The sequence below is a fragment of the Pseudochaenichthys georgianus genome, chromosome 15 (genome assembly GCF_902827115.2).
Source record: "Pseudochaenichthys georgianus chromosome 15, fPseGeo1.2, whole genome shotgun sequence".
Lineage (NCBI taxonomy): Eukaryota > Metazoa > Chordata > Actinopteri > Perciformes > Channichthyidae > Pseudochaenichthys > Pseudochaenichthys georgianus.
The window spans coordinates 559,238-571,275 of NC_047517.1; the positions used below are offsets into that span (position 1 = coordinate 559,238).

General features: G+C 45.8%; 1 protein-coding gene across 1 annotated transcript in view; it reads right to left on the minus strand.

The window, feature by feature from the left end:
* Nucleotides 1-12,038, minus strand: part of ltbp1 (latent transforming growth factor beta binding protein 1) — a 246,222-nt gene that overhangs the window by 199,617 nt on the left and 34,567 nt on the right. Inside the window, exon 3 of the mRNA XM_071205713.1 lies at nucleotides 3,230-3,557. Coding sequence (XP_071061814.1) covers nucleotides 3,230-3,557 — 328 coding nt within the window. The remainder of the gene's footprint in view (nucleotides 1-3,229; nucleotides 3,558-12,038) is intronic.

The following is a 12,038-nucleotide window of genomic DNA, read 5'->3' on the forward strand; positions in this document are numbered from 1 at the left end:
AAGTCAGGGTGTTGCAGCATTGCCTCCACTCTCTGTCACGCTGGAGGGGCAGGGCCTATCTCCTGGTGGGCGTGCCCATGGGCACCATCCCATCCCGCCAGGAGACCATCACCATAGGTGCATGTCTCTCAGGGTGGGGTGCAGTGCGGCAGGGCAGGACCGTTCAGGGTCAGCGGTCTGCCCAGCAGAGTGCGCGCCAGGTCAACGTGCTAGAGCTTCGGGCTGTGCAGCTTGCACTCACGCACTTTCTACCCCTACTGGGGGGCAAAAATGTGCGTGTTCCTTGGGGACAGCATGTACGTTGTTGCTTAGACAACAGTCCCTTCTAGATAGTGGACGTTCTCACTCCACTCTGAATTTATGTGGCTGCGATTTCTGCCCGACATGTTCGGGTCGACGGCGCCACGGCGGGGTGCCACAGGTCGGTGTCCCTCTTTATGAGAGGGGCTTTACGGCAGCGTCCCCCTAGCACTCTGAGGGCTCCGGCTTGGGACCTGCCCCTGCTGCCGGATGCCCTATCATCTCCTCCCTTCGAGCCCCTGGTCCAGGTGGGGATTAGGTGGCTGCCCACGAAGGCAGCATTTCTGCTTGCCATAGCCTCAGGGAAGCGAGTCGGGGAGTTGCATGTCCTCTCCATAAACAATACATGCCCGAGGTGGGACTCTCAGGCGTTGCCCTTTGGGCAAATGTGGTATTCCTGCCAGGGGTCCTTCCACACACCCACTTCAATCAGCCTGCCCAGCTGGCAGGCTTTGACATTCAGGAGTACGGCACATCGAAGTTGCTGTGCCCTGGGGGTGCCCAAAGGGCGTATATCAAGGATACTGCCTGTATACGGCAGTAGGAGCAACTCTTGATTTTGCCCTGGCGGCACTAAAGAAGGTTATGCCCTATAACCAGTGGCTGCCCCACTGGGTTGTCGATACCATCTCACAGGCTTACGGGGCCAGTGGCCGCCCCCTGCCATCAGGCTGAGATGCCACTCTACAAGGAGCATCTCAACATCTTGGGCTGCCCTGAGGGTGGTGCCCCTGGAGACCATCTGCGCCGCGGCGTCGTGGGCGTCTTCTGGCACATTCTCCAGTTGTCATCAGGTCAATGTCGCCACTCCCCATTCTTTGGGCGTGGTCCTTTTAACGAGCTCCGCTGCATCCAGTGGTGAGCAAGGGCTTGGATTATTCATGACATTGTTGGTATAAGTCATCCAGTGCTTAAAGCACCGCCTCTGGCGGTCAGTAGGGACGAAATAGAACGATAGTTACGGCTGTAACTACGGTTCTATGAGTCCCGGATGACCGCCAGAGTTCCCTGTCACTCAGAATTCTTGTGTGCTCGCGAGAAGAGAAGATTCTGGGAACAGATCCTCTGAGCACTGCCTTCACCTGGCTGGATTAATAAACACGGCAGCTCAGCGTCTACCAGGAGCGGGGGCGAGAACACTGCCGGCTGAGTTAGAGACGAATGCCAGATGCAGCATAACCGGGAGCGGGTGCTGGAACACAGCCTTCACCAGCTACCTGCCTTACTCTCTGCATCTAAACGAAAAACGGGTTTAAAATATGACACTCTGGGCTTTCCATACTAAATCGAATGAGGGACACAGCCAAAGCTGGGACTCAAATGCTAATGATAGCTCGGGCACAACGCCACAAGCAGAACTTTCAAAAGAGCATAAGGGCAACTTTATGGGAGAGGAAGCGGGAACACTGTCATCACCAGAAAGTCTAAGCCAAACAAAAAATAAGACAGCAATCAGGACAACTTGGCTGGGAGAGGGTGTGGAAACACAGCCATCACCAGCAACAAGCTGACACAAACCTGTCTGTCGAGGCTCTGCACAGCCGGCATAGCTCCTGGAGGACGCGTTTAACGACCCGTAGCTCCGACTGTCAGTCGTGAAGCTTCACGCGGCCAGCTGCTGGCAGAGCAATCCCTCGGATCAAACGTTCAAACCTGAACGCTGTAGGCTACAAAAACGTAGCCACGGTACTCTCGCGCAGCGAGAAGATGAAAGGAACAGATCCTCTGACGACACCGGCTGATATAGCCGGTGTCACGTGGGTCACAGGTGACTTTGTTGTTATTGGTACTCGAGCTACGCATGCGCGCGATGGACATATCCAGTGCTTAAAGCACGGCTTCTGGCGGTCATCCGGGACTCATAGAACCGTAGTTACAGCCGTAACTATCGTTTAAAAGCTAAAAATAAAATTAGATTTATTTTACAGAAATAAATCCTGTTTCTCTTTTCAGCCAAGGAAGCATTTGATATCGGCAACGACCTGCTAGACATGAGTGCCTCTGACCAGTGCCTAAAGAGCTTGGATACTGTGTACCATTGTGCCTTACGATCTATTACTGGATGTGGATATCGAGTACACCATTGCACTTTATATGCTGCTGCTAATTGGCCATCTTTGTCTGCTCGCAGACTTTCCCATTGGTTGGGTTTTATTTATAAATCTCTGCTTGGGTTGTTTCCCTCCTACATTTGCACATATATGTGTCAAAGAGAAAGTCTATATGGCCTGCGCTCCCAAGATTGTATTCAGATGCTGGTTCCTACAGTGAGAACAAAACTGGGTAACACTCTTGAAAAAGAGATTTTAATCTGAATGAGTCTTTTACCTGGTTAAATAAAGGATATATATAGCAATCTGTGCAATATTTCCCTATAAGGTTTATGTTAGGCCCAGATTTAACATTACGGAGGGGACCCTATTGTGATTTTTGGGGTTTTCCTTCTTGAAGTATGGAAACATGTCACAGTAGCGCCACTACATACTAATAGGAATTGTTTTAAACTAAAGTAGGTCCTCACACAACCAACAATGTGTTTTGGTTACAATAGTTTCCATGCTTACTCCCACAGCTGAAATGTTTAGTTTAAAACATTTGTATTCACATAGATTGCTCAGTGGGTAAAAACAAAACAGTGGAGTGAACAATGTTGTGATTTTCTCTAGTTTTACTGCCTAAATTAAGAATGAAAAAACACTTTCACTGGCCTTCTATTTGTATGTGTTTTAGGATGTGGGCGATCTGTATTTTCTAAAATGTTGTTTTTTTGTAGTTGTGGTTAAATAACGTAAGTTTATGCAGGGGATGCTCAACAGTGGACGAGAAAAAGTGTTTAGTGACCTACTCGAAGAAATACATTTGAAGTTGGTGAAAGACAGCATAGAGTTCAGCTGATTTGTCCTGAACAAATAAGAGGAGTGGTACTTACTGTTGTTGGACGTAATGTGGCCGTACGTGCTGGAGGGCTGGCTTGACACTTAGTTTCATCTGGGCCATGGTGTTAGATGAAAGGGGGGCGTAACCACTAGGAGCAGCCTGCTGAGGTATGGGCCGGTGGGGAACCCCATTGTGTCCATACGTGTGTCCGTTTGAGGAGCCAGTGCCGTGCCCGTTGGTGGGTCCACTCCCCGGCAGAGGGAAGGGGTGTGTGGGCACCGTCTGCTGCTCGCATGCATTCCCCTTTGAGCCAGGTTTGCAGACGCAGAGCTGAGGCCGGAGGCACATTCCACCGTTCTGGCACTGAGGGCTGCAGTTGGCTACAACAAGAAAACCAGACAGAGCAAAGACAGAAGGAAAAAAAGAAAGGAAGGAGAAACAGATGGTGAATAAAAATGACTGATGACAGTAAGAGATACAAAACAGCAATATAGATGCAAAAAAATGCATAAAGTGGATATGACTTTTAAAGGTTTTAAATGTACACTCCTGCACATTGCACCTCGTTCATTTATGTATTTGAAGGTATGTACAACATTCATTTTGAAGGTTAGTCAAATAACAGTTCGTATTATACCTCTAAGATAAGATAAGATATACTTTATTAATCCCAATTTGGTAAATGTTTTTATCACATCAGCATAGAAAATTAAAACAAATATGGGTCGGCCCAGTACAGCAGCAGCAGCAAAGTCACAGTAAAGAGGAGTACATTACATTAGGGAGGATTTGGTGTCAACGTTTAAAGGTAGAAGCAAAACACACATCCATCCATTGGTAAAGATCAAGAGCTTTACATATATTGAATGTCATACATTAATATATTTGTTTGTTTAATGTCTGGTCTAATTGGTAACACTGGTATTGTACCAAGTTAATTTACTGATGAGAAAATGTAACAGTGTCAGAGAGCTTCAGGTGGGCACTGTGGCAAACTCATATTATTGTTTTAAGCTTATCACTTTAAGAGACCTGGATCAGGACCTTTGGGTTGAGTCCAATATCAAACATTGTCAGTGCCAAGTAATCTGAAATGGGTGTTTCAACAGACAATACAATGAGACAGCATCATCAGTAATAGAGTCTTGGGAACACAGTTATAGTTAGAGCTTTTAAATAAGGCGCAGCAGCTGACATTTGGACATAAAGCAGTGTTATAGATGTTTAAACTGTCTGCACCAAGCTAATGGCTGTTTCACTAAAGATGGACAGGGTCTAGTCATTGCTTGTGTCTAGCATTGGTAAATCATTAGGGCCTAGCCTCTGTTTACAACCCCATGGTATATTTGCAATAGGAAAACAAGGCACCAATATGATTGTCTGTAGTCTGGACCAAGTAAACCAGATTACAGGTGTCAAAGCAACCTCATTTCAGAACAATCTAATATATTAAAAGTCGGTTATACACATTTGTATTCACACACACAGAATTTGTATCACTTTTTTTCCATTCAATCTCGAAATTCTTTTTTTACTGACTGAACTTAGTTTTCTTTTTCCTAGCTACAGTGGACGTGATATTATTATTAACATAGGGACAGCGACGTTCTCTTTATAGTCTAGTGGGTTAAATCGGGTTGGAAAAACGATGCCACATAGGGCCCCACACCTGAGTTACATCATCTAATCAGCACGCACGCACACACACACGCATGCGCGCGCACACACGCGCACACACTTTCTCAAACTATGTCCCTTGCCTAATGTCACATATGTGTGATTTAATTCCAGCTGGAAGCCATTTTCAGTCATATATCACCAAAGCTGGTTCAAGAGGTTTTTTTCAGGGCCTTCTTGATGTGTTTCAAATTAAACATAATGTTTGCTTACAACAATGTCGCATCCTAAAGAGGTTAGCTGCTGTTATTGCATCAGATATGTCAAAACTGAATATTTCTTCATTAAAAGAAGAGCAAAGAACTTTGGGTTACTTAACGTAACCTTGGTCCTCTGATAACAGAGTGAGGTGTTTCACTATGGGAGACACTCCCGCGTGACCAACTAAGGAAGCTGCAATGACACAACGTCTGTCAGTGACAGACAGGTCGAACTGTACTTGGGGCACGCCCCTCATATTAATAGTGCAGAGTGTGTGTGTGTGTGTGTGTGTGTGTGTGTGTGTGTGTGTGTGTGTGTGTGTGTGTGTGTGTGTGTGTGTGTGTGTGTGTGTGTGTGTGTGTGTGTGTGTGTGTGTGTGTGTGTGTGTGTGTGTGTGTGTGTGTGTGTGTGTGTGTGTGTGTGTGTGTGTGTGTGTTTTTATAAAGCTCGTTGTGTGGTTTTCTCTCGGCTGTGCCTACATCTTCAGACAGATATTGCGATTCGCGATATTTGTTTTTAAACGACCCAACGGAAGTTTATTGTAAAATGCGTGTGTGTGTGTGTGTGTGTGTGTGTGTGTGTGTGTGTGTGTGTGTGTGTGTGTGTGTGTGTGTGTGTGTGTGTGTGTGTGTGTGAAATGACTCAGAAAGAGGCCATCTCATTCTCCCCAGGGTCTGAGGGTGTGTCACCTCCTCACTAAGCTTGTTAGTGTAATTAGTGGCTAGATTTGTGGAAATGTTTAATGAAGGGGAAACTAAATGGCTGATGAAAGACATCTGCTGGCATTAGGAAATGTTACCTCCTCTGGGGTTTCTCAATACAATGTACAATACAAGTCTGTTATTACAATAAGGTCTCAGTATTCTTCACACAGAAAGTGTAGACACCTAATAGGTACAGCTGGACTGGGAAGGTAGGTAAACACACTTTGTATCATCCTTTACAATCTCATGGTACTGTAAAACATGTTCTTCCAGGGCAGTGCATAAGCTGGCATGGTACAACACAACAAGCGATGACTTCCTGCATTTTGGACTATCTAGATCTATATAAACTCAAATTTAATGAATGTAAGAGTTCTCAAACATGTGTATGTGGGTAGCCCTGTCGAGACTGTTTGCAGTTTGCCAACAGCAAAAAAAAATGTGTAAAAGTGCATTCAGAATGTTACAGGGTTTCCCCTTCCCTGTAGTGTGTTATATGGGTTTCTGTGCATGTAAATGGTCTGCATTTACCCCCCTGTCTGAAACACCTCCATTGGACTCCTTTGTTTATTTCCATAACTATACGTCACTTAGGTAACCCCAGTTCTTAGAGTAACATGAAGTGAGATGTCTCACTATGGGATGCGCCTCAACGCGTATGCAAACAGAAGCATCAATCTCATTACGCCAATCCTGATTGGCTGGTGATCTTGACGTCTACGTCAGGGAATCCACCCACCCTTTAAGTAGCTTGCGCTACGTCGCAGCGTCATTCAAAATGTACATTACATTGCATTTAGCTGACGCTTTTATCCAAAGCGACTTACAATAAGTGCATTCGACCAGGAAGACACAACCTTGAAGAAAACAGAATCATAAAGTACATCAGGTTTCATAGAGCCAAACATTTCAAGTGCTGCTCAACTGGCTATAGATAAGCCAGCCCTTTGTTAGTATATAAGTGCTCTGTTAGCAGTGCTTTGTTAGTAGTTCTATCCTCGAGGTGGAGTCGAAAGAGATGAGTTTTCAGTCTGCGCCGGAAGGTGTGTAAGCTATCTGCTGTCCTGATGTCAATGGGGAGCTCATTCCACCATCTTGGAGCCAGGATAGCAAACCCACGTGTTTCTGCTGATGGGAACTTGGGTCCCCCTCGCAGCGAGGGTGCAGCGAGTCGTTTGGCTGATGCAGAGTGGAGTGCACGTGCTGGGGTGTACGGTTTAACCATGTCCTAGATGTAGGAAGGGCCAGATCCATTCGCAGCATGGTACGCAAGTACCAGTGTCTTGAAGTGGATTCTAGCAGTTACCGGAAGCCAGTGGAGGGAGCGGAGGAGCGGCGTGGTGTGGGAGTATTTAGGAAGGTTGAAGACCAGACGAGCCGCTGCATTCTGAATGAACTGCAGAGGTCGGATGGCACATGCAGGTAGACCAGCCAGGAGGGAGTTGCAGTAGTCTAGGCGTGAGGTGACGAGAGCCTGGACCAGAACCTGCGTGGCTTTCTGGGTCAGCTGGGGGCGTATCCTCCTGATGCTGTAAAGCGTGTATCTGCAGCAACGGGTTGTAGCAGCGATGTTTGCAGTGAAGGACAGGTTGTTATCTAGGATCACACCCAGATTCCTTGCAGTCTGGGTCGGGGAAACAACAGAGGAGCCGATGTTGATAGTCAGGTCAAGAGAGGGACAATCTTTTCCTGGAAGGAAAAGCAGTTCAGTTTTGTCAAGGTTGAGCTTGAGGTGATGAGCAGACATCCACTGAGAGATGTCAGCTAAACAAGCAGAGATGCGTGCGACGACCTGGGTCTCTGAGCGGGGGAAGGACAGAATTAATTGGGTGTCGTCAGCGTAGCAGTGGTATGAAAAACCATGCGGGCTAATGACAGATCCGAGCGAGTTTGTGTACAAGGAGAAGAGGAGGGGACCAAGAACAGAGCCCTGAGGGACCCTTGTAGTTAATTGACAAGGGTCGGACTCGGACCCTCTCCAATGGCGCATTTCCACTGCAGCGGGTAGCCCCGTTTAAGCGTCCTGAACCGTCCTCAAGCGGCCAGGCCAGTTTTTGGTGGCATTTCCATATAGCCTAGTACCGGCTAGCGGGTACTTTTTCCCTCTTTTTCCGCCCCCATAAAATCGTGGTTCTATCAGACCAGGCCAGGGCTGTGACGTCAACACTTGACTGCTGATTGGTCAGAGAGAATCGTCACAAGATCGCGAGCGAGATCATCCCTCGCGTCACATATATATCAAGAAGCAAGCTTGCAGCATTTTGTAAACGGAGGAGCTACAAAAATGGCAACGTCGAAGAAAAGCACACCGTGGTCGACCGAGGAGGTGACGACGTTCCCACATCTCATTGGGGATGATAAAATCCAGCGGGAGCTCGACGGAACAACGCGAAATGTGGAAGTGTTCCAGGATGTCTCTGCACAGATGTCCGAACGCGGATTTTCGAGGACTTTCCTGCGATGTAGGGAAAACGGCAACGGCTTTACTGGAGTCCCTGCAAGGTACGCTCACTTCTAACAAAGAAGTCTATTTTATCCTTACATTAATGTTCGGCAACCCATGCTTTTATGGAGCCCCGAAGAGCTACATAGCTAGCTAAGGCAGATAGCCTAGGCAGATAGCCTTAGCTAGAGCTATTGTTTGCTAACACCATATGTGCCATTGTTTACGTTCAGTTTTTCTTTTCTATAGTTGTTGTTGCTATTTAGTATTGTGCTGCAGTAGTTTGTGGAATTAACAAGTCATGTTGCTGTTCTAGATGATTACATTGGGACTCGTGAGGAGGAACATTCCCGAACAACGGGTGATGGCAGTGTTCCGTCCACATCGTCATTGAATCCAGAACGGACCCCAGCCGAAGAATCGACACCACCTCAACCACCAACACCGAGTGCCATCACGACACCGCAGCGTGTGGTTCTAGGTAAGAAATAGAAATGGCAAAACGACTGGAATTGTGTTTTGTTTTTTTAAACCTTGGATCATCCATCGTCAGTAATTAAAATAAGCTATACCACTGTGTGGAAATGCTCTGTTACAAGTAAAGTCTTAGCTAGTAAGCAGCTAGTACAGTTGTGTGTGACATCCTATCATATACATATATTTATATTCATTATCAACAGGCTGGACATAATGTAATTCACTTTCACAATCATTGTAAACATCTAGGGCCAGAACTTTCTTTAGTTCACCTTACTGTTGTTCTGTTTATACATGTTATTCTTATATCCTTGTGTGACCTGTACCTGTCCTGTGTGTTTTCCTTATTGCTAATTATTATCTTATTGTCACCCAGGCAAGAGGAAACGAGGAGGAGAGGATCGGGCCCAGCAGGAACGGCACCATGACTGGGCAGACGACGTGGCCCGTCTCCTCCCTGATACTTCAAAAAACCTTAATAGTTATTGTACATATTATATATTTTTTATCTAGTTAATTTTTAAATGCAACATTTGTACTTCCTTGTTTATTTATTTTCTTTAAAATGTTCATTTTATATTTACAATTCCATGTATATCTATGCTGGCTGCAATTCAGTTTTACATTTTTTATTTGTATTGTTTAATGGCATGCCTTTTTGATACAACATTTGTATTTTTATACTGCCATCAATAAAGTACTTCTTTGACTTATCTTATCTCTTGTTGATAATGAATGGCACCCAACAGAAACAAATCATAAACATACATGAATTTATAAAGCAATAACAAACACCATCAGTTAGGAAAAAGCCCCTTAGTTTTAAGAGATTTAAAGCAAGAAATTGAGTTTGCTAGCTTGAGGTCCTCTAAAACATTATTACATGTTTATTTTGTAATGGTATTAAGAATACATGATAAATACATAATACATGTAGAAATTGCTCAATTGTAATACCCTCGTTCTACTAGACTCAAACAACACATTCCTTATATATTTCAAAGACGAGAGAACAAAAGAAACCTATAACCCATTCAAGCTTTTAACATGTCTAGAAGAAAGATTGAGGTTATATTTAATATATTATTTTATGTTGTGGATACTTTAGCCTCCATCCATGTTTACAATTGTCCACACTATTTTACACTTGCATTTATGAATATAGTTTTGCTGTGTTTTACACTTTAGTATTTATGTTTATAGTTAGCTTTGATATTCGCTTAATTGATTAGAAAGATTTTCTTTTCATGATCTGATATTTCCTCAAATGTTCTTATTATGGGGCAGTACTTACTGGTGCTTGAAATTCAAATATTTACTAAATATTCAATTCAGATAACATTTGTTTAAAACATTTGACAAACACATGTATATGAAAAAAAAAGGATTTATTTATGTTCAATACAATGAATACAATACAATGCTTGCTGTGATCACTTTCCTTCTTGCTGTGATAACAAGCCACACACCAAGAAACAAGTAAACGATCGCTTCCACATCCTCCATTGTTGTGTGTGTTTTGTGAGTTGTGTCGCATTGAAGATGACGCCACTGCAGTTTTACCCAGCGTCGCTCCGACCAAAAAGCTGATCGCCCCGCCTACACTGCGTTGCTACCCCAGGTCCTAAACTGTAATGGAAATGCGCCACGGCCTCGGCCGGCCAGCGAGGCAGCCCGAGGCCTGAGCGAGGACGCTTAGGGACGCTTAAACGGGGCTACCCCGTTGCAGTGGAAATGCGCCACAAGTTACCCTGTAGGTACGGTCTTTGAGGTATGAGGTGAGGAGGGAAAGTGCAGAGCCTGAAACTCCAAGTTCTTGGAGAGTGAAGGAGGATCTGATGGTTCACCGTGTCGAATGCAGCAGACAGGTCCAACAGGATGATGACAGAGGAGAGGGAGGCTGCTTTAGCAGTGTGCAGTTCCTCAGTGACAGCAAGGAGGGCAGTTTCTGTGGAGTGACCTGCCTTGAAACCAGACTGGTGCGGATCCAGAAGGTTGTTCTGATGGAGATAGCAGGAGAGTTGTTTAAAGACGCGTTCAAGTGTTTTAGACAGGAACGGGAGGAGAGAGACAGGCCTGTAGTTTATAACATCAGACGGGTCGAGAGTGGGTTTCTTTAGGAGAGGGTTTACTCTCGCCTCCTTGAGACTGTTTGGAAAGTGACCAGAAGTTAGAGAAGTGTTGATGAAATGGGTGAGAAACGGTAGAATATCAGGAGCGATAGTCTGAAGGAGGTTTGAGGGGATAGGGTCCAGAGGACAGGTGGTAGGGCGGGCAGAGGTAATGAGGGTAAGAACCTCACGTGGAGAGAGAGGGGAAAAGGAGGTCAGTGTGCGGGTGGAAGGAGGGTCTGGTGACCCAGCGGTGAGTAGAGGTGAGTCAGAAAAAGAAGAGCGAATATCATCAACCTTTTTTTCAAAGTGGTTAACAAAGTCGCTTGACAGAGGGGAGGAGGGGGGAGGGGCTTTGGGAGGGTCCAAGAGGGTGGAGAAGATGGAAAATAGTTTTTTGGGATTGGAATAGGAAGATTGGATCTCATCTTGAAAGAAAGTGCTTTTTGCCTGAGAGATCGAAGCAGAGAAAGAGGAGAGGAGAGCCTGATAGGTTAGGAGGTCGTCATGGTGTTTGGATTTCCACCGTTTCCGCTCAGCTGCCCTAAGGACGGTTCTATTAGCACGCAGTGCGTCATTTAGCCAGGGAGCAGGAGGGGACTGGCGAGCCTGCCGAGATGTGAGAGGACAGAGAGAGTCCAGAGAGGATGAGAGAGTAGAGAGGAGAGTTTCTGCAGCAGAGTTTGGAGGCAGGAGTTGGAACGAGTCAGAGGAAGGGAGGGCTGAGAGCACCGAGGAGGCAAAGGTAGAGGGGGAGAGGGAACGGAGGTTACGGCGGACAGGTGCAGGATGAGAAGAGATTAGCTCGTTATGTTTGGAAAGGGGTAAAGAGAATGAAATGAAGAAGTGATCGGATGTGTGGAGCGGGTTTACAGAGAGGTTAGAAGTAGCGCAGTTCCTTGAGAATATGAGATCAAGGACACTGCCAGCTTTATGAGTTGGTGGGGACGGAGACAGTGAGAAAGCAAAGGTGGTTAACAGAGATGTTAGTTCGTCTATCTTCCCTGTCTGGAGGTTGAAGTCTCCGAGAAGTACAGCGGGAGGGCCAGATTCAGGGATGTGTGAGAGGAGAGGATCTAATTCCTCCAAGAAGTCCCCCAAGGCGCCTGGTGGACGGTAGAGAACAACAATGGTTAGTTGTATAGGATGGGTTACTGTGACGGCATGGAATTCAAAGGTGGAAGGAGTGGAGTTAGGTAGCTTGAAGATGGAGAAGCTCCATTTGGGAGAGAGCAGGAGACCAGTGCC